The sequence below is a fragment of the Sylvia atricapilla genome, chromosome 13 (genome assembly GCF_009819655.1).
Source record: "Sylvia atricapilla isolate bSylAtr1 chromosome 13, bSylAtr1.pri, whole genome shotgun sequence".
Lineage (NCBI taxonomy): Eukaryota > Metazoa > Chordata > Aves > Passeriformes > Sylviidae > Sylvia > Sylvia atricapilla.
The window spans coordinates 5990527-6015606 of NC_089152.1; the positions used below are offsets into that span (position 1 = coordinate 5990527).

The 25080-nt window shown below is 53.1% G+C and overlaps 1 protein-coding gene across 1 annotated transcript; it reads left to right on the forward strand.

The window, feature by feature from the left end:
- Positions 1-228: 228 nt before the first annotated feature.
- RGMA (repulsive guidance molecule BMP co-receptor a) lies at positions 229-25080 on the forward strand. Its single transcript, XM_066328278.1, has 4 exons — positions 229-307; positions 7329-7444; positions 19168-19679; positions 21884-25080. Exons 1-4 carry the CDS (start codon positions 294-296, stop codon positions 22577-22579), a joined length of 1338 nt encoding a protein of 445 aa, XP_066184375.1. The 5' UTR covers positions 229-293; the 3' UTR covers positions 22580-25080.

Genomic DNA, 25080 nt, shown 5'->3' on the forward strand with positions numbered 1-25080 from the left:
CTCCCCGCGTCCCGCTGAGCGAGGCCGCCTGCACCCCGCCGGGGCTGCCCGCAGGGCGGGGGGCTGCCCGCGCCCCTCGGCCTCCACCGCCCCCCGCCACCCCCGCTTCCACCCTTGGGGGATTCTGACTATTTTATTTCCTTTGGGGTTTCTTTTTCATTATTATTATTATTATTATTTTCGGGTTTTATTTTTGTTTTATTTACCCTTCCTGGAAAAAAAAAATAATATAGATATATCTATTTAAAAAGCCGCCGCTGCCTGCACCGACCCCCGCGGGGCTGGAGAGGCTGATGCGGCCGCCAAGGTAAGCGGGGCTGGGGCCCCCCCGGCCGCATGTCCCCCGGCTCCCTGCATGGCCCTTCCTCCTCCGGACCTGTTGAGGCTCCCGGTCCCCTCCCGGCTTCCCCTCCCCGGCCTTTTTTATAAGAAACCTCGATTCTTCCCCTGCCCAGCGCTCCCTGCCCGGCTCGGCGCTAGCTGGCGTGCATGAGGTTATTCATTTATCCTCCCTTCTGATGGTTGCCACTAAAGCTGCTCCCTGCTGCGCTAAGTCAATCGAGTAATTCCTTGCAGACCACTGATGAGAACTGTAAACATCCTCCCCGATATTTCCCCCTTTCCCTTGGATAGCTCATCCCGGGGCTGATCGCGGTGATCGGGAGCGGGGATACAAAGCTTTGCCTGAACTGCCCTGGCTGCGAAGTGCTGGGGGGGTTTAGGAGCTCCGAGGGGAAGGAAGGTGGAGGGTGACAGCTGGACAGATGTGGGGCACGGCTGGGATGGGCACGGCTGTGCGCAGGGAGAGGACGGGCAGCTGGAGCGTGGCAGGGCAGGGAGAGCGACTTCATTCCTGATGTTCTGAGTCCGTAAATAGCCCAAAACCTCCTCCAGGAGACGGGGGGGGGACAGATTCTAGCCGCCAGACAGGATAGTTCAGATGCACCAGCCAGAGCAGCCCCTGTCCAAGCTTCCACTCCGGGACGTGCACGTTGCCCTTCCTAAAAATTACATATATTTATGGAAACCGGGCTGCCTTTGCAAGACAGGTGCTTTTTGTTGTGGTGGTGGTTGCGAGGCAGGAGATGAAAGTTTGGTGTTGTTTTGATGTGATTCTTGATTGCTGCCTGTTGGAGTAATTGCATCGCAATTGCTCAGAGGTAGAATCAATTTCCCCAAATTGAGATTTTAATGGGAGCTCGCAAGCTGCTGTTATGTCATGTGGTTTAAGGCGGCGTTGGATTGCATTTATTTTATAAACTGGATACTTTCGCAGGCGGCGCAGGGATAACAGCACCACCCAGTGGGGCCGCAGCCCCGGCCCAGCCCAATCCCAGTCCAGCCCAGTACCAGCCCAGTTCACCCCAGTCCCAGCTCAGCTCCAACCCTGCCCTAGTCCCAGCTCCTGCCCCAGACCCAGTCTTAATCCCAGCCCAACCCTAACCCAGCCCAGCCCCAGCCAGGCACACCCAGCAAGATTCCTGGTGCCAACTCCAAGATGCTCCCCCTCCACAAAAACTCCCATTTTCATTTGCCAAAATACCCACAGAAGTGCTCGATTCAAGTGCTTTTGGTTTGGGTGGGGTTTTTTTTCCCCCCCCTTAAGAAGGAATGTCACTTTCTCTGATATTCAGGACAAAGTTTTAAATTAGCTGAGGACACAGTCACCCAGTGTTTCACCACTGAGAACAGAGGAAAAGCATCCTGTGTTGGGTTGTATTTCTGGCCACTGCTGCCACAAATTGACAGAAGGACACCTGGCAAAGGTGATTGGGTTTCACAGAGCTTTTTCCAGAGGATCCTTCAAACACCCCTTGCTCAAAGGGCTGCAGATGTAGACTTGCAAACACTCGATGCCATCTCCCACCTTTAAATAGGATCGAGGAGATGTCCTTAGCTGACCTGTCAGTCAGAGGAGGGGAATTAGTGAGCTATGTTTGCACTTTCTCGAGATGTCAGGAGCTTTTAAAAGCAGCAGAGAAAGACTGTCCCATCACACAGACCGGCTTCTGTCTCTGCTGATAAACACCCAGTTCTCTGCAAATCTGGTGTCCCTGCCCATGGCAGGGGGATCAGAACCAGATGATCTTTAAGGCCCCTTCCAACTCCAACCATTCCGTGATTCTATGATTCTGATCATTTTTTGGCAGTTCAGACTGATCCATCTTCTCTGCTGAGCTGACATTTGGCCATTTGAACTTGCTCTTGGGAACCTCCCAGCCCATCTTCTAGTTTTGCTTAGAGGGGAGCCCAGATGTGAAGAAGATATACTGCAGAGATATTGCTTGGTATCTACCCCAAAGAGGAGACTGGGCCAGGAAGACCAGCTCCCTGCAGAGAATTAAATATACAGATTTCCAGCCAGCCCTCCAAACACTGTTGAACAGGGATGGTTACAAGCTCCCATATGTAGGAATGAGGCCTCACTCCACCAGGAGCTTTGCAAGCAAAGGAAGGAGAGAGACATAAATGAATGTTACAAGTAAAAAAAAATAATTGATGTGATGAACTCGACTTGCCTTAAAATATCTCTGCTTGTTTTGCTTTCTGTCATGGATGAGACTGAAAATTTTCCACCAGCCCATCTTCCCTTCCCCTTGTGCAGCCCGGCTGTTTTTCAGAATTTAGAGGTGATTTTTATGGCTGTGGGCTTGGAGCAGGCAATTTGAGGAGAGAAGGTTACCCACTGTGACTTCAGTGGGGGCTGCTGATAATCAGTTAATCTGCAGATGCAAGGATGTCACCAAAGAGTTCCAACATTTCATTTACTGGTGGCACAAAGCTGTATTTTTTTTTTCCATCTTTCACAACTGGCCTCGTTTTGCACAGCCAGGTTGGTGAGGCTGATGTTCACAGGCGCAGCTGTGGGAAGGAAGATTTAGATAAACCTACAAACTCTTCTCTACACCTCACTATGCAGGAGCGGGTTGCCCTCCAAAGCCCAGCTCTGTGCCATCGCCTCTGCCTGCCCTGTCCAGCTGATGCCAAAGTTCAGTGCAGGGCACTAAGGAGATCTTGGGGGAACATTTTCCTGCTCTACCTGCAAGGAACAATTGGTAGGAAAGGGGCTTTAGATGCACATTTGGCAGCTTTGGGTGCACAGCTCAGGGACAGCGTCTGACTGGTCAGCCAGGGAAATTATAAAAATGTTAAAAAATGGAATGATGAGTAAAAGGAAGGTCTTTAAAATTAATTGCAGACATCAGAGGTGGCTGTTGCTGCATAAAGATGTTGGGGTTTTTTTGTTTCTTCTTCTTTAGATTTTTTTTCCTTTAGTAAGGGAATTGTTCAGAGCACAAGCATTTGCTTTTATTTCCACAAACATTTTGAGATCAGCTGTCAAACCTCTCCAGACAACAACTTGGGGGTTTATACTCCAAACTTCCTTTCTTCCTCCTTTAAGGAGCTGCTTGCTTTTTGCTGCTCACCCCAAACACACACATCCTGCAGAGCATTTCAGGATTAGCTTCCTGCAGGAGTGATTATGGCTTATCCCAGGCAGGCCATGAACTGAACACCGTGTCCTGAGGCAGAGCAGGCAAAGGCACTGAGTGTGGAGATAGCGGTGTGAAAAGTGGCTACACAGAAAGTTCATGGGAGAGTCAGGAACAGACCAGGAGCCCCGACATCCACTCCTCTAACTACTAGTTGCAGCCCTCAGAAATACCCGTGTTTACTATTTTAGCCATATAATTACAGGTAGTGAATGATTCCATTAGGAAGGCTGTAAGGGGAGCCCTCATCTGCAAACCTCCGGGTTCAAATCAGCCACATTCACTCAGCCCCACTGAAGCCCACAGCCATGCACGGTGTGAGAAAAGCCACAAAGGGCAGAGAAAAGGAAAGTTCAGACCAGCCATCCCCGGCTTAGCATCCCATGGGAACCGTGACTCCTCCAGCATCCTGCAAATACTTCAGAGAAGGCTGTGTCACCCCTCCACAGTGACACTGAACACGGCAATCAACGTGCAGATGACCACGGAGGTGCCTGTGCCCCGGAGCTGAGCTGCTGCAGTGGCTGCATTTCAGTGGTGGGTGGTTTCCCACACTCTGTTTGCATCGGGCTGCCTGAGCAGGAGTCCTGGACGGGCCCTGAGAAGGAAAGAAGTTGGGGGAAATACAGTCTCTCCACATTTCCAAGCCTAGATATCCCCGTTAAGCAGGGCAGAGATGTGAATTTCACACAGCCTCTGATTCAGCAGGCAATTTAAAGTCCGGATCTTTGATTCAGCCAAACAGAAAGGTGAAGGTTATTTCAAAAACGTGTAAGGGGGAGCAGGACTTCAGAAACACACCTTATTTGGGGCCTTTTCCTCCCCGAAGTTACGGTTTGGACACATCTGTTGTTTTCTCCAGCGAAATCCGCTGCTTTGATCCGTGCCAAGAACAGCAATCCCATTTGCAATGCATGATGCAACGGAGCAAAATCAAGGAGAAATTTTTACAAACTGGAGCCAGGGGCATCCAACCGTTGCTTTATGGCAGCACAGTTTTCCCTACACCAAAGGCAGAATTTCCATCAAGGGTCTTATTTTAACTATAATGCCTCAGACTGGATTCCAGGCTATCGTGTCAGCCTGCCCCAAAACGGCAATACCAAAGTGGTGCTTTAGGTCAAACCATCAAAGCAGCCTCGCGGCAGCTATTTAACAGCTGGGTTTTAAAAGTTCGTCATTCAGATGGGTTTTTTTAGTTAAACAGATCATGCTAGATGTCATCAGTCAGGATAACAGTAAAAATTATGTTTTGCATTTTGAAATAAAAGCAAAAGTCGCATCGCGAGAGGAGAGGGGGGAGCAAGGGGAAAGGATTTGAGGTCTGGAACCCCATCCCCTGGATCTCCCCCCCCCACCCCCATCTCCCCTGTCCTGGGCTCTCCCCAGCTCACAGACCCTCTCTCTCCTCCCCCCAGGCCCCTTCAAGCTCCAGCTGCCTACACATCCCATCAGCAGGCATTTCTTCTTGGGTGGTAGGAGCAGCTGGCAGGGTTTGGACATATTTGCCCCTGTTTGACATCCCCCACAAAGAGGTGCTTCGAGTCGGCGTTCCTCCCACACTGCCTCTGCTACAGGTCTGGATCCGGCTTGCCAGCTTTCATCTCCTGCCCAGCTCTGCCCACTCTGGCAGCTCCTCTGCACACAGAGCTCCCTCTGACTTTAGTGGACACCATCTGAGCACAGCTCTAGGACCAGCAGGACCAAGACAGATATTCCGTTAGGCAGGAAAGGCCACAGGATTTTTGGATCCCATCTGGGTCCCAGATGGAAAAGCTGCAGTGTTTTAATTCCTGCTGCAGCCTGGATAAAGCCCCAGAGAAGCTCCTCCTTCATTTGGAGGCATGGGGGCTCACTCCCCTCATGGAGAAATAGATAGGTGTTAAAAGGTATCTTTGCTTCTTGGATATTTACTCCCATCTCCTCTTCCTCTTTCTATGGGATATTTGTTGTAATGGATCACAGGTTCAATCCGTGACAGGGAGGAGATCACAAACTCTTTTTAGAGACTCAGCCACAGTCACTCAAAAAGGCACACTCAAGGATCTTTATGAGCTAGAAAAGGAGGTTTCCAAGAATGATTAGAAGAAATGTTATGGAGTATCCCAGCCTAACCAACCTGCTGGAGGAAACATTCATGGTCTTACAGAGTTGAGAGAACAGTGGTGTAAAACATCCAGCATCCTTTTATTCTTTGTATAAGAACTCCAAAAGAAAGGAGATGAAACATCAGGATAGAGAGGGGACACGACATCAAAGGAGAGCTAATGATCCAAAACAGGGAAGTTATTAAAGCCTACACCCGTGGGTACCCTCATTCAGAAGTGGTCTTACTTCACTGTGGCTAAAACATCCCTCAAGGGAAATTTTTAAGAGATCCAAGCTAATTGGATGCCTTCCTCCTGGCCTAGCCCTCTCATGGGTGGCACAGACCCCTGGGATGGTGGGGATGCAGATTCAATCTGCTCACCTCCACATGCTGTGGCATTACAGGAGGAAGAAAAGAGCAGGATCTTGAAACCCAGCAGGCAAACGCCTGTGTGCTCCAAGCTGCTGCTCCATCTTATTCTGTGAGCAGGCAGGGTTCTCCCAGGGCTGGTGTCTGCCTGGGACTGCCCAGAGGGTCTCCAAGAGAGGCTTAAAAGTGAGACCCCAGGAAAACCCTACCAACATAACTGGTGAGACTTTCCCCCAGTGAAAGCTGAACACTGTGTGGGCTGGTGCTGCAGAGGAGGTAGGGGTGGAGGTCCTGAGAGAGTGTAGGTATTGTTTAGTCATCTCCATCAGTCCTTGGTGGGCTGGCAGCTGGATTTGGGGTACCTGAGAGCTGTCCCTGCTCGGAAGGAGTGCCAGTCTAGTGATAAGGATCTCTGAGATTTGCTGTTTCTGAGTCACCTGGGGTTACTTCACCGCTGCCAGTGCCAGTGCAGGTGCAGGTGAATGACCTGGAACTGTTGTGAAACTCTCACCTACCATGGTGCCAGGGCTGGAAAGACACGGAGGAGCTCCATGTGCTGGAGGGGACGCCACTCCCCAGCAGGCTGGGGACCTCAGTGTCACTGTCACAACCTCTACCCCGCACTAGCTGCTTAAACCCTCCCTGCCTCAGTTTCCCTCCTTTGCTGTACAACAGTCCCTTTACCCCAAACGCTTAATTTTTGGGCGACCCAAAGCGCTCTTGGTAGGCCCATGGGAGAGGGGCAGGGAAGGCAGAGTAGGCGCTGAGACCCGATGGGGTGCGAGGAAGCTCCTCTCCCAAACTACCACCGAGCTTCCATGAGCGACGGCGGGCACACATCCAGAGCCCTTCCCGCTGCCCATCCTGCGGGGGACCACCGCCACCTCCTTCCCCCGGGTCACGGGAGAGCTTGGCGGCTCTGTCCACAGCTACACCCCCCTGGCCTGGCTCTCCTCGGCTCCTTTTCCCCGCCGCCTCCCCGGCCGGCTCCCATGGCCGCGGCCGCTCCCGCCCCTTCCCGCAGCATGGCCGGGGAGGCGGGCGCGCTCCGAGGAGGAGGTGCAGAGGAGGATGCCGGCATTGGGAGGCAGCGGGATGATTGATGGCTGGGGCTGGGTTGTAATGGGAGGGGACGGGAGAGGAGGAGGAGGAGAAGAAGGAGAAAAAGTCTGTGTAATCTTTCAGTGTAGAGCCCGGAGCTTGGGCCGCCCGTGCCTGCCGCGCTCCGCGGAGCCATGTGGGGCTTTTGATTTCATTTTTTTTTTTCCCCCAAGTTCTTTCGACTGATTTGTTTTTTTCCCTTTTTTCCCCCCTCTTCCTCTCTTCCCTTCTCCTTTTTTTTTTTTTTTCTTCCCCTTTTTAAACTCTTCTTCCAGGGAGAGGATAGTGGTTAAAGCTCGAGCTGGATGGATGGGTATGGGGAGAGGGGCAGGATCCACAGCCCTGGGACTTTTCCAAATCCTCCCTGTCTTTCTCTGCATCTTCCCTTCAGGTAAGGAACAGCCTCTTTATTTTGCAGACTTTTTCCTTGTGTTTCTGGCAGCCCTTGGATCGCCGCCCCCGTTCCCCTGTCCCTGGGCCTCTTTCCCTCTCCCTCTCCTCGCAGCAGTTTGCCACATGTTTAAAATAAGCAAGTGGGGCTCAGTTTTGTTGCGTGCACCCCCAATTCCCCGATCCCCAAGCAGTCGCGCTGGGTGTTTTTCCTCGACCTCGTCTTCTTTGTCTCCCCGCTCCTCATCCCACAAGGAAGGAGATGGTGGAAATCAAAGCGGCGAAGGCAGCGGGGAGGTGTTCCTGACAGCGCCAGGTTACCTTGTTCTCCCCTTCCCGGGCGCCGTGAAAGGAAAGGGTGACCCCGGTGGGGGGAACCCACTCACGAACACCCCCATCGGAAATTTGTGCCGTGAGAGCGGTGGGCTCCGCGCTGGAGCCCCCGCGGAGGGCAGAGGCAGGGAGCTGCGGGGCTCGGTGCGGTTTGGGGTCGGTGGGGGGCCCGGGGGTCGCACGGCCCCGGCGGGCAGAGCGCGGCCGCGGGGCGCACCTGGGCGGGGGATGCGCGGGCGCTCCGGGCGGCCGCCCCTTCTCCCTCGCCGCCCCACGGCTCCGGGGGCTCAGCACCCGCGTTCGCTTGGAAACCTTGCCCTGGCTGGGCCCGGAGCTGTTGTGCTGTCCGAGGGCGGGATGGCGACCAAATGGTCCCCGCCGGCATCGGCACCCCCGGGCCGGCCGCTCGCAGCCGCCGCGGGGCTCGGCCCCCCCGCCGCCCCCGGCCCCGATGTTTGTATTGTGTCAGAAAAGGGGAGAATTTCAGAATTACAGCTGAAAACGCCATCTGTTTCCAATGAATCCCCCATAGTTTTTCACAATGTTTTTGGCAGATCTCTGCCTGCAAATTCCTTCAAGCCCTGAGTGCTTGTTTTTGTTGGGGGAGGGGAAACCCAGTCCACAGAGGCGGATTTGTTCCTTCCAAAACTCTCCAGTTTCTTTACCTCCTTTTTTTTTTTTTTTTTTTTTTTTTTTTTTTTTTTTTTTTTTCACTTGCAAGGGGGGAAAAAATGGAAAGAAAGCAGGAGGGAGAAAGAAAAGCTCTAAGGCTTAAATCCCCCTATCTCTCTTTTCAGTTTAGTAAAACTTGGCCTTTTTTTTTTATTTTAATGTATTAATTTTTAAATCGCCTCTGCCTTTCTTTTGCATAACCGTAGGTGAAGTAGTCTTGCACACACATGCAGGAAATAAATAAATAACTGCTTTACGCCCTTCCTCCCATCCTTGCCCTCTTCGCCCTCTTCCAGGAAAACCTTTTCTGCGCTGCCCTTAGCACCGAGGTGTCTCTCTGGACCCTACTTTTGCCATGAAAATTCCCAGCAGGCTGGAAGCTGAACCCCCCCTGGGTTTTTTTCTGGAAACTCTGGAGCTGCTCCCATATGTGTTGCTTAACGCCCTTTTCGGAGCGGTCGAGTTGCAAAGCGTCGAGGCTGTGAGATTTACGGTGCAAGAAAGAACTTGATAGGAGATCTGGCTGGCTGCTTTGTTTGATTCTCCCTTCAGCAGTCAAATAAGGTGCAAAGAACTGGCAGAACGAGGCGATCCAGAGCCCGCGGGAGCGGGGCGCAGGCGGAGACGGGGCTCCCCGTGCCCTGGGCTGGGAGCAGGCTGGGGGCTTTTTTGAAAGCTTTGTGGGTGGGAAGGTAGGAAAAAAGGGGGGATTTATTCCCTGCCTTATCCTTTTGCCCCTTTTTCCTGGGGGATTTGTGGGTTCCCAGCAGGTTCCCCAGCACCAAGGAGGCTTCGCAGCCCTCCTGGGAGCCCCAGGTGAGCAGGGCCGCTGGAGGCTGCCCAAGCGGGCGCTCGGCGTGTCAGATCAGTGCCTCGCCGAGTCCTGCCCTATTTATTTATTTGCTTAACCCCCCCTACGCTCACAGCCCGGGCTGGATTCCTGCTTGTGCTGCTCTCACGCTGGTGGCTTCGCCCTGCTGCCTCCTGGGCAGCCCTCACCGTCCAGTGCCCTTGGGCTGGGTCCTCTGGCCGTGGGTCACGGTGACCGTGGGGAAGGAGGTCTGGGCAGAGCAGGCCACTGCTCACAGTTTCCTTGGCAGAAATTCTCCTTGGAGCTTGTGCCAAGTCCCAGTGCTTGGATGCTCATGGATGCTGAGACCCTGATCTCCTGGGTGAACCGAACCTCTACCTCCCAGTACAAGCTGTGCTTAGTTTTCTTGCAAATCCTTTTGTCCTTCCAAAATCTGGCCCTGGATGTTTTTGCCCCAGGTGTGGCAGGCTCAGGTTTGCTTTGGCTTTCCCTGTTTGTTTCCAGCTTGGCTGTTTTGGCTGTAATACACTCCTGCCTCCATAAAAATTTGGAGTTTCCTGCTCTTGGTCCATCCGTGCAGTGCAGTGGATCCCAGATAAGGATCCACCCCTATCAGAGGTGTATCAGAGTAGTCAATAAATGCCTTTTGTCTCAGCAGCAGGGAGGTGATGGCAGCATTGAGCCAAAATTGAGATGGGGTCTTAGAGGCTAAAATAACCCCTGCAGTGCTGTGAACAGGGAGCTCATCCTGGTGAAGGTGGAGGCTGGGGAGGAACACGCCTGTGCGGGATGTTGTCAGGGCAGAGAAGAAGGGAGGGATTCAAACGTAAACCTGGAAATTTTTCTGGCTTCCCTGTTTTGTTGAAAGCTTGGAGCTGGTCTCGTACTTGGAACAGTTGTCTGCCACTGCCAGCAAGGCACGTTGCAGGGCTGGAAGGAGGCGCCTTGTTTTTAATATAAATGGGGTAGATATGTTGCTTTTTTCCACAGAAAATCGTGGAATTCCTGGCCCTTGGTTACTGAGGACAAGGCAGTGTTAGGAGTGACTTTGGGTTTATCATGGGAACAGCTGAGGTTTCTTTCTCTGTGGCCTGGACAGCTGTGCTGAGTCGGATGTGCACATGAAAGTGCTCACAGGGCTGGGCAGCCATAAAAACTTCCTGACCTGGGGGCTGTTCTCGGGCTCTGCACTGACCTGCTGTCCCTGGAGAGCCAGGCTGCGGCCCCAGTGACAATGAGTTTTGTGGTCTCTCTTCTGGCTCCCTGATGGGCACATCCCATAAAGCATCCGTAGGCTCTGGCATGGCAGTGTGTGGCCCAGGCAAGCCCCTCCTCAGCCCGTCAGGAGATCCCACAGCCAAGCCCTACTGCTCCCAAGGGATAAGTGTTGGTGAGACAGCAAAAAAGGTCAAAGATGAAGGGTTTTGATCCATCTGGTTGAGTTTGATTGGTTTGATTTGCTTTTCCTGTTGGAGCAGATACCAAACTTGGAGTAAGAGTTAGTGCAGGAACCCAGGACCAGAAGAGCCTCAGGGTCCCAGGTGGCTTGAAGGGAGCTGTAGTGAGCTCAGGGCTGCTGGAATCCAGGAATGATATGTCCTGAGGTGATGAGGGAGGGTTTTTGGAGAAGATGGGAGTTGCGTGGAGATTCATCTGTGGTGGGGCAGGTGAGGGGGTGCCCTGGCATCTTTCTGGCTGTCCTGGCAAATCCCTTCCTGATGCCACAGATCAAGTGTTAGCTGTGGAGGCAGGGTCCTGCCTGATCATGCACAGCATCCTGAGTGCACTTGTTAGAGGAGAGCTCCTAAATGCCTTTAAAAAGCTCTGTAGCCTGCACTTGGCAGCTACCGGGATAAAAAGAAGAGAGGATATTTATTCCCTTGTCCGTGAGCTCTCAAAATAACAGTACGTTCGATTGTAGCCTCAAGATTGCTTTGCACTCAAGTACAGCCCGGCTGAGTAAATCACTGCTCCACCAGCTGAAATTCCTGCAGCAAGGGGGAGAATTGAATTATAGCCAACTGCAAAACCAGATGCCATCCCCTTGATGAAGTCATCGGGCTCTCACTGCGGAGAACAAGCTGGCTCCAGCACACACGCAGCCCTGGTAGGCGCAGACTGAGCCGCTCTGTCTGACGGCCTGGCCGTGGTCTGTCGGGTGGCCAGGGTCTCATGTCCCCACAGCTGCAGGGACAGCAGGTCCTTCAGAAGGGTGTTGAGTACCACTTTGCAGTGCATGAGCATCCAGAAGTGTTTGGCCATTCAGTTCCCAGCAAGCAGAGCTGTCCCTGACATACAGGTTTTATGGGTCAGGCAGAGAGCAAGCTTCACTTGAGGCCAAAGAATTTTTTCCTCCCTTGGTTTCCTCTCCTTCCTGGACAGCTGTTGATTTTGGTCCCCAAAGCCTTAGTAATGATCTATGGCATTTTGGGTTTTGGACAAGCTACCTTTTTCTCTTGCTGTGTGACACACTCCAGCTGGCCCTTTCTGAGATGACAAGGACATGTGGCAGGACATGACTCCGAACTTTGCCAGCCCACAGCGATGAGAAAGCATCACTGTGCTGGGATACAAGTGGGACTGGGGGAGTAGGTTCCAGTTAGAAAATTACTTTTTCCTCTTAAAATTAAAACCTAAGTCCCAGGAGAGGCAGCATTTAAAAATAAATAAGCCTCTGAAGGTCTGTGGCTGTGAAAGATGAGCAGGCTTCCATGGGGTATGAGCGATGGGGAGGGAGTCTGGTGCTGGGTGGGAGCCCAGCCTGCAGGAAAGGATCCACAAGGTCCCTTTTCAATGCCAGGTGGGGCTCCAGCATCAGTCAGGTGTCTTGATGGGCTTGTGGGGCTGCTGCCTTCCAGCCGGGGCAGCTGCCATCCCACACCCTGCACAAGCCAACGCCTCCGATTGAGATGCCGCAATTTTTTGGCAGACATCTAATTGTATAAATTTGCCTCATCCAGATTTATGTGCTCCGGGCTTTTCTCCATCTCCTCGTTTTGTATCTCATTTACCTCTGCGTTTGAAGGGCTGAAATTTCACAAGAGCACAGCGGGGATGATTATTCCTAGAGGGAATCCACACCTGTGAGCAGAAAGCGTTTCCCTGCCAGCCCTGCCGCGGCCCGGGCGAGGGGGAGGAGGGCGAGGGACCCGCTGCCACACCTGGGGGGCCCCCGGGCACTGGTGGGTGGCAGCGCTGCCTTCAAAGGCACCCTGGGAAAACAGCCTTGGCGTGGGGAGAGTGATGTCTGCTGGAAACCTGAAACACTCGGCGGTGGGGGTGGCTGGCAGAGGTGACCTAATCCGAGGACCGCTGCTCCAGAGGGATGGCGACAGGGGTGGTGGCGGCTGAGGAGGAAGGTGAGGGTGATGTTTCATGCAGAGCATGAGAGTGCAAATTCACCTCTCTCTTCTTGGGTGAAAGCCTTTACGAGGCTTCAGTGTCCTCATCTCTAAACTGGACCATTTGCCTGAGGAGATTTACCAGCTCTTGGGAACTGTTGGTGAAAGTATCCGAGTGCACTCACGATGGGAAAAGTCAGGTGTGCAGCTCCAGAATGGCTTCCCAGCCTGCAGCGCACTGTGCTGGAGAGCCAGCTTTGTTAGTGCCCTTCTGCAGATGAAGAGTCAGAGGGACATCACTGCCCCGTTGCTTCCCTCTCTCTTATCCTCCATCCACCAGCTCATGGAGGAGTAAAACCTGCCTCTTCTGAACCACCCACTGGCACCACTTCCTCTGAGCAGGCAAAAGCCCAACAGCTGCGCCAAAGGCAGCGCTAAGGCCCGAATCCCAGGAGGAAAATTCAAGAGCAGTCTGTGACTCCGTTGCTGCGTTGTCTGTTTCGTTGGTTCCCCCTTTCAGCCCACCGTGCCCACTGAACTCCGCACGGTTTGCTGGTAGCTCTCAGAGCAGCCCCATGGCTGGTGCCCTGTCCGATGGTGTTTGCTCGCCCTTCTCCCCGCAGAGGATGCCGAGGTGAGGCTGGAGGAGCAGTGCTGGCGGGGGGCTGTGAGAGCCGCCTTGGCTGGCGCGGAGCATGCCGGGTCAGCCGGAGCCAAAAGAGCTGACTAAGTGACAGCAGCGATCAAGGGCTCCTTCGGCAGCGTGCAGTGCAGCACTTTGTGCTGTAGCTGGTGAAGACACTGACTCTGCTGCTTTCCTGCCTGTACTTGCCCCGTGTCTCTGCAATGCCTGCAGAGGAGAGATGGGGGGCCGTGAACTCGGCGCTGAGGACAGAAAGGAGTTGGCCGTGGCAGGTCGTCTGGATGCTTTAGCGATGGACACGGGCTGAAAGGAGAAAAACCCTTCTGTGTCCCTCTTCTGACTTCAAGGAACTGGTTTTTCCTTCCCCCAGCATCCTCTTGAGTAGGACAAGGACTGGGTTAAAGCAAGCTGCATGGTTTGAGGTGTGCTCTGGGGTACATCTAGAATCACTTTATCGTACACAAAGTAGAGCCTTTGCCTGGATTTAACGCATCTGCGGCTTTTGTCGGTGGAAATGAGCACGTAACCCCGGCCCCAGCGTGGAAGGTGGCCCCTCTGAGCCAACCTCCCCACGCACACCCTTGCAAAATATGAGCCCCAGCTCTTTAAGAGAGTCAGGTTTATTTTTCTCCTTCGGTTCCCTCCTCCCCGTCCTCCCCCCACTTCAGTGCAACTGAAACCTGATCTAATCCCTTTGCACATGGGTAATTTATTGGTCTATTGGGCTTTTCTTGATGGCAAATTGCATTGTCTTTCTTCCTGGGTTGAGGCTTTGGAGCAGTTTGCTGCATTCCTGCAGCTCTTTTCTCAGGGCTGATCTTTCACACCCCCTCTGAGCACAGTCAAATCAGTTTTATTGGGCCTCTTTGTTATGCAAACAAGGCAATAATAACCAGGCTATTATTCTGCAAGATTGTGCTTGATTAACAGTTCAAAGGAGGTCGCTGGAAGAGCCCGGCGCTGCCTTCCCGCACAAATCCTTTCAGCAAGCCTGGGTCAGGTGGCCCTTGGGTCTTGCTGGCCCCACGGTGCCGTGGGGCTGCGGAGAGCTGTCCCTGCCCGTGACATCCCATCCATCACGGCTGCACCGAAGCGCTCCTTTCTCTCCCTGGTGTGACAAGGCGCCAGCTGATCCGTGTCATAAAAGAGAATCACAGAATGATTTGGCTTGGGGAGGGGCCTGTAAAGGTCACCCCGTCCAACCCCTCTGCTTCCATCTCTTGGGCATCTCCGGGGATGGGGGTACCCACCACCTCTCTGGGTAACCTGTGCCGGTGTCTCAGCACTCTGATTGTAAAAAAAATTCCTTCTTTATATCTTGACCTCACGACCCTCATGGGTGTCATGGTGTGGGTCCAGCATGGTCACCATGAGGGATGGCTCATGGGGACACACCCTGGGACAGGAGCAGCACGAGGGGCTGGATGCAAACCACACTGTTCATTCCCTCAGTTTTTGATTGGGACTCCTGTAACCTTACTGGAAGCAATCCCTTGCGCCGTGTTTTTAAGGAGCAATGTGATTTTTTTATATATATTTTAAATTCTTTCGGGGTCATTTTCATGCTGGTGGTGGCTGCTGTCTGCCTGTGAGCACAGCGGCCCACATCTCCTTAAAGCTGGCAGATGTTGCTGGTATTTAGCACCTTGGAGAATCGTGCCTTTCCTATTGAGGTGTCAGCATAAATATGTTTATTTAGATTACTTAAATAAATATGTGTTTAGGAGCCCAAGTCTGGGTGCTCAGATCTGAGGCCAAAGGTAATTAGGTTTGACTGTGTTCTCCAAAAAGGCCCTTTACTGCATGTGTGAGGCTTGCACATCTACACTTCAATCCATGTATTTGGAAAAACGCGGGATGATGTATTTGCATCACATGTGGGTGATGAAATACTTTCCAGCCCGTTAGGAACCAAGAGGATATTAAAAAACATTGCTTAGCAGTGAACACTTTAAAATTAACAGGTCTGGTGAACATGCATTCAAGAGTCTTGAAAGAATTGGCTTTTGCTTACAGAAATTAATTTCCAGTAGTTCTATTTGTTACAGGAATTACAGGAGAATAGATGAAATGTTGGTTTTGTGCTAGTTTTCTGAGAGAGCCTGATTTGAGTAAATGAAATCCAGGTTACTTGACACCAGCTGAAAGGGAGAATAGGGGGGCACTGATAATTAAATGCTGCTAAAGTTATGTGTGTGCATATGTTTGAACACTTAATTTGGCATCAAGTAATGCAGTGTACCGATGACGAGGGCAGAGCAGTGGGACTGGGGTCGTGTGGTACCCCAGAACCCTGAGTGTGTGTTTGGTGGTCCATGGGATGTTGTTGAATGGAGGACCACAGGGCTTTCCAAACCAGGAGCCCAGGAAAAGGTCACAATTCCTTGCCTGCTCAATGCAATGTCCTGGTTAAAGGGCTGACCTCGGCAGAGTTGTGAGTGTGTCCTTTATTCCCTGTGTCCAGTCGGGGTGGTAGGTTGTGCAGGAAACGAGGGTGCTGGAGGGAGATCTGATGGTGGGGCTGGGCAAACACCTTCCAGCGAGAACTTTAAAGTGCAACCCGTTTAGCTTATCTGGAGGATTGACAAGGGGCTTGATTGCAGTGTGTAAATATCTTTGTGGGAAACACACTCGTTACTAACGGACCTTTTACTGCTTTGGAGAAAATCGCTGGTTCTTTTTTATGTCCTTACAATGAAGTCAGATAAAATCCACTTAGAACCAAGACCCGTGTTTTGTAAAGGCGATAAACTCCTGAAACAGCCTGCCCCGGGATCGGGGCTTTTCAGTCGGCACAGACCTCAGGAGTCCTCACGGGAAGTGTCCCTGAACAAATGGGGGATATGGGAGGGGGCTGTCCTAGTCCAGGTGGTTTTCTGGGGGTTTTTTTCTGGCTTTAACTTTCTGAAACAGTTGGTTTCAAGATAACAAAGGCAATTTTGTTCTCTGGTTTGAGTGGCACCGAGGCCTTGAAAGAAGATCTTGGGGAGGGTTGGGAAGTGGCTTGGAGGGGTTGAAGTCACCTGTCTGTGAGATGAAGGCTGCTTGGCCATGGACGAGAAATCACCCAGACCTGGGGATGTCTCACAGATCCCAGGAGAGCCATGCTGGGTTCCTGCTGGAGAGGGATTTGTTTCCATGCTAAGTCATCTGCGGTTGAAAAACAGAACCATTGTGAGTCGATGGAAAATAGATTATGCGAAATTGAATAAACATCGTTTCTTGGCCAGGGTACAAATGAGCCTGCACCACTGTGCCAAAGCTTCTGCCAGAGGGGACGAGGCAAGGCTGCTCGAGAGGGAGGGGTAAGGGTCGTGTTTGCTCTCCTCCACGGCCTTTGTCAGCTGTCGTCCCTCGGCAGCAGCATGTGGATTTGCCAGGGGGTGGCTGGGGAAATGTCCATGGGAAAGGCCGGGGAGGGCCCGGCTCACACACCGCCCAGCGCCGGGGCACCTGCCTTTGGAGATCTGGCCTTATATGGGGCCCTGAGCGAAACGGCGAGAAGGGGATCGGTGCCAAAACCCGAGTGATAACATCTTAGAGCACAACGCTCCCCCTTCAGGCGCACGGAGGAAGGAGATGGGCTTCCCTGCCCTCCCTTCGGATGGGATTTTTTTAATTTCAGTACCTTATAAAGTCATGTGTGACCCCGGGCAGGGCAGCACTGGGGGATGCTCAGCATCGGGATGTGTCCAGCACTGGGTGTTGGGGGGCTGTTTAGCAGGGCCCTCTCTGTCCCTAGTCAGCCACAACTCACGTTCATCTCCTCATCCGAGTGAGTCCTTAAAGAGCAAGAGGCTGTGGGTTTATTCCTACTGAAAACATCCCCTCTAAGCAGCAGCTGAAAAGCTGGAGCAGGCGAAGTGCTGCAGGCAGGACTGTGCAATCTGCTCACTGGATGGGATGCTTTGTGTTAGTGCATCCCGATGCTTTACTGAGCTGTGGGGTGTGTGGCTCCTGCGTGTCCAGGGATGTGTCCTCCAGCTTCTCCTGGGGCTGTGCGGGCAAGTCGGGCTGCAGTGACAGCGCCTTCTGCCACACAAACCCCAAGGCGTCCTCAAGCTGTACATTAGCATAACAACTAGGAGAGCAATGACTTTAATTGCCTGATGCCACAAGGGTTTGGGATAACCAGCGGTGGTGGCACTGGTCACACTCCTGCCTTCCATTATGACAGTCCCGGAAAACCACACTCCTGGGATGAACAAGAGAGGGATGTGGAATAATAAACATCTTTGAATTTGACCCGTACATGCAGAAACATGAGCCATGTCCCAGGTCAGAACCTTGTTGTTGAGTCACCTCTGGTCAATGATGAGTTAAAGGATTTCCACAGAGCGTCTTGCAGGTTTAAGTGGGATGCTGCCAAGACCAAACAGCTCCCAGGTTTTCGGTGCTGTTGCTAGCATGTGAGTTTGTTAAACATGAATTTTAAAACTGTGAGGAACCTGTCACCATTTCCTATTTGCACTTCAGTCTTCTTGGAAGCAGAGAGGAGACAGGCTTGTTTCTCACAGCCGAACTGTTTAAGTGTTTTATAGTCTAAGTCTCCCTTTCTGATTTTCCAGCACCAACTCTGTTTAGGTTTCCAGCACTGTGATGTTTAAAACTCAAACATACTGTTTTCCCTGAAACAATACTGGGTTTTGTAACTTTCTAAACAAATCTGAGATACTTTTGGCACAGATGCCCTGCCAGGCTCCTTCTAAACAAGTCCCGAGACAGGAATATATGGGTACGCCTGCAAAAGGCACCATGAAAGCATCTGGAAATGGTGGGGCTTGTCTTCTCCTCCTGCTGTTGCCTTTTCTGCCTGAACCCATCCTGTTTCCAAGCGCTCCGAGGGGGTCGATTAAGAGGAGAGGAAGGAAAATGCCATGAATTTTAAGTAGTGTGAGCCTGGGTTCACCCAGCAAGACTCCAAATTGGCAGGGGCAGAGCAGTGTCTGTGACATTCAGCAATGGCCATGTGCTTTTCGCACAGCTGCTTTCAAGTCTGCTCCGGGGAAGCCACACTGCCCCAGGGAGCAGACGTTGTGTGTGGGGGGAAGAAACAGGATCTGAATTTTCTTTGCCTTTCCCCGCCTTGCCAGGAAGCACCGGGGCTGCGGCTGAGCCGGGCAAAGGCCCTGCAGCCTCTGGCTTCGCCTCCGCCCGGGCAACACACGGCGGCTGGGAAGGGGATGGGGAGCTCAGCTCGCTGGCATCCCTGCACCCGCTGTGCCGGTTTTTTTCCTCCACCTCTTGTTCTCTCTCAGCGGGCTGTGGTGGGGAACGGGCTCCCAGGGCTGGGCAGAGTCGCACAGACGTCAGGAAAGAGGTTTTTTGGTTCCTGCTTCTTGCTGGAGGGACAGGAACAAGTGCTGCACCCTGTCACTGCGTGGGGTGGTGGATGGCCTCTGGCTGTGCTGCAGGGTGGGTCATGGCACTGGTCCTGCTCTAACCTGGGCACAGTGGTTGTGATGCTGCTTGGTTTTCCCAAGCCCATAAAGGAGGAAAAGGAAGAGAGCTTTGTGCTGGTAGAGCTAAGTCTGGACACAGTTCCAGTAACTCAGGCAGCACAGTGCTTAGAATGTCAAACCCTAAAAGGGCATTAAAAACCCCATTGCATCTCCCCTCCACATTAATAATCCTCCCTCATCACTGGTAATGAATATGTCCCATTCTTCCACACCATGGTTTCCCCCCATGATCGTTCATCTAAAGGCTGGATGCTCTTTCCCTTTTTGGCTTCAGCTGGGGCAAATGCTGGTGGTTTCTTTGACTTTGATGCATGAGGGCTGGGTCATGTGAGAGGGTCACGTCTGGTGAGCGAGGCCCCGTCACGCGGCCGGGCCGGTGTCATGAGTTTGGGGGTAGAGTTGGGCACCCCACCCTCGGGCAAGCCAGCACTGACCCCTCTGTGTTCTCCCCTGCTCCCGCAGTGACATCTCCATGCAAGATCCTCAAGTGCAACTCTGAGTTCTGGGCGGCCACGTCGGGCTCGCACCACGTGGGCGCGGAGGAGGCGCCCGAGTTCTGCACGGCGCTGCGGGCGTACGCGCACTGCACCCGCCGCACCGCCCGCACCTGCAGGGGAGACCTGGCCTACCACTCGGCCGTGCATGGCATAGACGATCTCATGGTGCAGCACAACTGCTCCAAGGATGGCCCCACGTCCCAGCCCCGCCTCCGGACATTGCCCCCCGGGGACAGCCAGGAGCGCTCCGACAGCCCCGAGATCTGCCACTACGAGAAGAGCTTTCACAAGCACTCGGCCGCCCCCAACTACACCCACTGCGGGCTTTTTGGGGACCCCCACCTCAGGACTTTCACGGACACTTTCCAGACCTGCAAGGTGCAAGGGGCTTGGCCGCTCATAGACAATAACTACCTGAACGTGCAGGTCACCAACACGCCGGTGCTGCCCGGCTCCTCGGCCACCGCCACCAGCAAGGTGAGCCTTGTCTCCCTGGACAGAGATGGGCAAGGGCAGAGAGGCTTCACAACAGCATTTCTTTCCTCTATGTCTTCCCCCATTTCCACATCTCCTTGGGGAGGGTAATACAGAGTGTGAGCTACTTCATATTTGGATGTTTGGCCCTTGGTATCAGGTGTCCATCCTTGTTTTGTCCCCAGCCTTCACTGAAATGTGGTTTCTTGTTGAGCACATCCCCAGCCCCATCACGGCAAGCAGAGTGAGGTGCTGCACCCCAAGGGGCCTTCATGGCCAAGCTGGATGCTGCAAGTTAAGAGGGCTCCCACCTTGGGACTCCAGACTGCTGTGAACAGCCAGATCAGGGATGATGCTGGCACCTCTTAGGAGACCCCCAAGGCTCAAGCAAACCCAGAACTGCCTCCAGGGAGGCTCCAGCTTGCAGGAAAAGCCTGGAGAGAGCTGAGCTCCTCACACTGCCTTCCCCTCTACCTAAGCTTCTAATTGTCTCTGTGGTTTGCAGCCAAGTCAAGACATTTTGTGGGGAACAGTCTGTTCTGGAGGTGCTTTGACAAACTAAATAAACATCCTGAAGGTACAAGGCAAACACAGAAAGTCCAAGTGAAAATGTGCTGCTGTGATACAGCAGGACTTGTGTGTCACAGCCTCAGCTTCAGGAGGGACCTGGAGCTGAGGAACTGGTGTGCTGCCCCTGGTGCACAAGCTCTAAAGCTAACAGGGTGCTTTTTGGTCCAAAGAAAAAGGTAACCTCAGCAGGAGGCATCCACTTGGCTTTTGTCCCACCATGTCTGGGAGTTCTGCTTCCTGTGTGTGGGGAGAGGAGAGAAGCATGTGTAGGACAGGGGCTGCTTCTCTGCTCTGGATCCTGAGCACCCATTTATTCTGAGCTGGAACTGACAGTGAGGTTCTGACCTGTCCTGATAAACCTCCTAAAAAATACTTGATGATGCTCTGAAATCCTTACCCACTTAAAGACAGCAGAAAGTGCTGAAGCTTGCAAGGAAACCTGGTTTGAGGAAAACGGTCCTTAAGGATCCCAGGACCTGCTGGGATCGCAGGATCAGCATCTTAATTGAGCCTTTTCTCTCCTTATCTGCCTCACAGGCTTGTGGTGAAGAGGGATTAGTCATGAGATCTGCAGTGTGAGCTGTGGGAAGCACTGCTGTGGGCACTGTGCTACTGCAAAGGACAGGATGATCCTTGGGGCACTTTATGTTCTCTGCTCTCTTCTCCAGCCCTGCCGCACTCTGCTCAGGTCTCAGTCTCCCCCTTCATGGGGCCCATGTGGCAGGAGGTCCCCTTTGGCACTTCTCCCTTATGGGCAGAAAGGTGCAAGAGCAACTCTGCAGGAGTTGAAAGAGGAAGCGTAGTTTGTACTGTTTGTACATGCAAATTCTACCCATTTTCCTCCCCAGGTCTTCCCTCCAAAACCCAGGCCAGCAAGGGAAGAGCGCTGTGAGGTCCTTCCTCTGGCAAGGCGCCTGTGTTTGGGCCCAGCCGGGGTGAGGAGGCTTGTTGGGCTGTGTTTGAATCAGAATCATTAAGGTTGGAAAAAACCTCTTAAGATCAAGTCCAGCCATTAATCGGCACTGCCAAGGCCACCACGAAGTCACCCCTAGAAGGGCCATCCCACTGGAACAGGCTGAACATGTGTGTGCCTGAGATGGAGCAGGACATGTTTGAGGACCCATGGGAGAAATCCTGTTGGTCTGCAGCTGGTTAGGGAAACAAATTGGTCCAGCCCTTGGGATGTAAATGTCATGGAAGTCAGAGGAGAAGCTGCACCGCCTCCAGGGGAGTCAGGGCTCATCCCTGCTGCCATCTGCCAGCCCTGGAGGCGAGGCAGTGCTGCGTGCAGGGGCATGCTGCCACAGGCCTGTGAGTAGGGATACTCCACCCAGCTCCAGCTGCAAGGAGGCTCCTGTGTTGGGCCTGGAGATAACAGGCAGATCCAGGTGGTGCATTCAGTCAAGCCTCTGGGTGTCAGATACCTACACAGTGTCCTCACCCGTTTGCTGGAGCAGGATGACCACGGCTGAGGGGCTAAAAGTTGGGGCCACTTCTTAGGATGAAGGAGCTGAAGGTCACGCTCCTGTCTGGACAGAGCATCCAGCCCTTCCACCTCCCACCCCACTGCTGGTGGCGACTGTGTGCTCTCAGGTGGCCACCACTGGCTGTAACCGTGCTCCTTTCCTCCCCCACAGCTCACCATCATCTTCAAGAGCTTCCAGGAGTGCGTGGACCAGAAAGTGTACCAGGCGGAGATGGACGAGCTCCCCGCTGCCTTTGTGGACGGCTCCAGGAACGGAGGGGACAAGCACGGGGCCAACAGCCTGAAGATCACGGAGAAGGTGTCGGGGCAGCACATCGAGATCCAGGCCAAGTACATCGGCACCACCATCGTGGTGCGGCAGGTGGGCCGCTACCTCACCTTCGCCGTGCGCATGCCGGAGGAGGTGGTCAACGCCGTGGAGGACCGGGACAGTCAGGGCCTCTACCTGTGCCTGCGTGGTTGTCCCCTCAACCAGCAGATTGACTTCCAGGCCATCCGCTCGGCCCAGGCCACGGAGGGCCGTGCCCGGAGGAAGGGGCCCAGCCTGCCGGCGCCCCCCGAGGCCTTCACCTACGAAACGGCCACGGCCAAGTGCAGGGAGAAGCTGCCCGTGGAGGACCTCTACTTCCAGTCCTGTGTCTTTGACCTCCTCACCACGGGGGATGTCAACTTCATGCTGGCTGCTTACTATGCCTTTGAGGACGTGAAGATGCTTCACTCCAACAAAGACAAGCTGCACCTCTATGAAAGGACACGGGTGCTGAGCCCGGGCAGCACGGCTCCCGCAGGAACACATCCCACCCTCTGGGTAGCACTGCTGTGTTTGTGTTGGTTGTGCTTGTTATAGAGGTTTGCTCCTTCACACCCTGGAGAGAAGGGAAAGGGGGAGCAGGAGGCAACCAGGGATGAGATGCAGGTGTTGGAAAACAAGAGGTTGGACATCAGAGCCATATGGGTTGTCCTCAGACCTCAGTCTCTCTCTTGGTGCAAGTCCTCCACCTTCCCAGCTCTTGCCTGGGAGGAATGTGCTGCCAGTGGGACCAGTCAGGAGTTTTTGCTGGACTGTACCTTGTCTGGACCTTCCTCATGTCCCCATCCTCCTGCTCCCAGTCGAGTGGGTTTTGGGGAACCCTTGTAGCTACTCTCCTTGTAGCACTCCCCTGGTCCCAGCCGTGCACGTGGTGACTGTGACACTGGCGTGTGTGAACGTGGCTTTGTCTTCAGAGAGCAGAGCCCACGAGGAGGGCACAGAGCAGTGAGACAGGACCAAGCCTGGCCAGCACAGCAGGGCAGGATGTCCTGCTCACCAGGGCTGGGCTCTGCTTTTCGGCACGTCCTGCTGTGCCCACAGTCCTGTTGTTGTAGAAGATGGTGCAAGAGGCTGAAATGGTGGGCAATGATCCCACACTCGCTTGGCTGCTGGTGCCAGGCACCTTCTGGGTGGAAGGAGGACACGTTCCTCAAGCCTTGGCCTGCATTTTTTGTGGTTCAAAGGCATCCCTTATTTCAGCCGGTTCAGCTGGCTGATTCACTCAGTAGTTTTACTCCTGTTTCCCTTGTCTCTGCCTGGACCCACCATAGACTCTTGATGGCAACAGGAGAAACCTGGCCAGTATTCAAGCAGTTTCTGCAACTTTTGCCCAGCATTGGATGAGTTCCTCACACCATTCGCTCTCTGGTCCCCTAAAACTGGCAGCAGGGTGGCTGCTCAGTGGGAGACCCCACCTGCACCTCCCTCCAGCCCGTCCCTGCCTGTGGCCCAGCCCTGGGATGGAGCAGGAGCATGGTGCTCTTTTTTTTTTGCTGCTAGGTCTCTGCTCTGCTCCCCATCCTGGGGCCGCGACTTGCAACCCCATTGCAGACCAGTTGCACCTTAAGCCCTGTTGGGCTTGAATCAGAAATGGGGCAATGTCAGAATTCAGCCAGGAGATGGGATGCAGCAGAGGACCCCCCCCCCCAGCTGCCTCCAGATGTCTGTTCCCTGCCTCAAAACTATCAAAAATCTCCTTCCCCCACCACATAGTGCTGCCCATCTCCTCCACTCCGTGTTGCTCTCTGGTTCACCCCATCGCTCACTGAACAAACATCAAGACCACCTTTGGTCTGCGCCTTCAAGACCTCCTGGTGGGTTTCCCCCACCTTTCCTCAGGGGGAGGTTCCCAGAAACAAGCCCCAAAACATGTCACACTTGGGGGCACCTCCTGCTCTCAAAAGGGAGGTCTCTGGGCGTGATGAGACAAGCTAGCACCAAAAGAGGTGGGAACAGGCTTGGTTTGGTGTCTGAACTGGTGCCAAGAGGCAGCCTGGTGTAAATACTGAACATGACTATTCATTGTGTCCTTACAGCTCTAGAGCTCCATTTGTAAAGCAGCAGAGAAATGCAAACTTGTGTCAATTGATGTAATTTATATTGTCTCTTTAATATATAGAGCCCTGGCATTGATCTCGTGTGACTGTACAGATGAAAAGATGTAATTGGTTTTTAAATGTTTAAGGAAAGAAAAGAAACAAAAAGATGTGTTTACTACTTTGCTCCTTGCTTTGTTTGCTGATGCCCCAGATACTCTGTTGAGGGAGATTTTGAAATAAGGATATCACAGTCTGGAGATGCTGAGGGGAGCAGCCACTGGACCACGGCACCTGACAGATTCATTTCCCAATGCACTAATGCTCAGCCAGGCTGATTGGAACTTTCTGTTTCCTTTGTTCTAGAGAAAACAAAAATTTAATCTTCCCTACAACTTCAAAATACACCTTTTAAAAGCCAAAATCCATCTTTGGGCAAAGAGGAGGTTTACCCCACAGCTAAATGCAGCTGTGCACAACCTCCCTCTGAGCACGCAGCGCTGCTAGAAAGCTGCCTGAGCTGGCCCAGCCACAGCGTGTCAACAGGTCAATAATTCCCTTAAGACTTCCCCTTCCTATAAAACAGTCACCCCACGGCAGGACACGCTGTGGCTGAGGGACAGTTTCCATCCAAGGAAAGTCTGGTTATGGTGTAGTTCTGTCCAGGTGGGCGCTCCAGTGGTGGCTGATGGTGCAGGGTGGTCGGGGTATCCCTATTTTAGAAGCAAACAGTGAAGCACTTTATTTTGGTTGTGTTTGACCCAGTTCTGGTTAAAGGTGAAGTGTGGCCAAGAAGGACCCGATACTTGGAAACAAACAAAACAAAAAAAAAACAAAACATAGGCAAAGGGGGGCACTGTGAAAAGGCCCCCCCAGCTCCTCCCTGCGCTGAGACCCACGGGAGTGTCACCGCGTGTAAATACTGTAAATTATTTATTGAAAGAAACGCAAGTAAAGTTTGAGGGTTTTTTTGACAATAAATGAGTGGGTCTCAGTTTGTTC

Bases quoted from the DNA above. Each gene is read 5' to 3' on its own strand.
- RGMA (XM_066328278.1), top strand. The intron at 7,445-19,167 runs GTAAGGAACAGC...CTGCTCCCGCAG, and splicing joins TCTCTGCATCTTCCCTTCAG to TGACATCTCCATGCAAGATC. The intron at 19,680-21,883 runs GTGAGCCTTGTC...CCTCCCCCACAG, and splicing joins CGGCCACCGCCACCAGCAAG to CTCACCATCATCTTCAAGAG.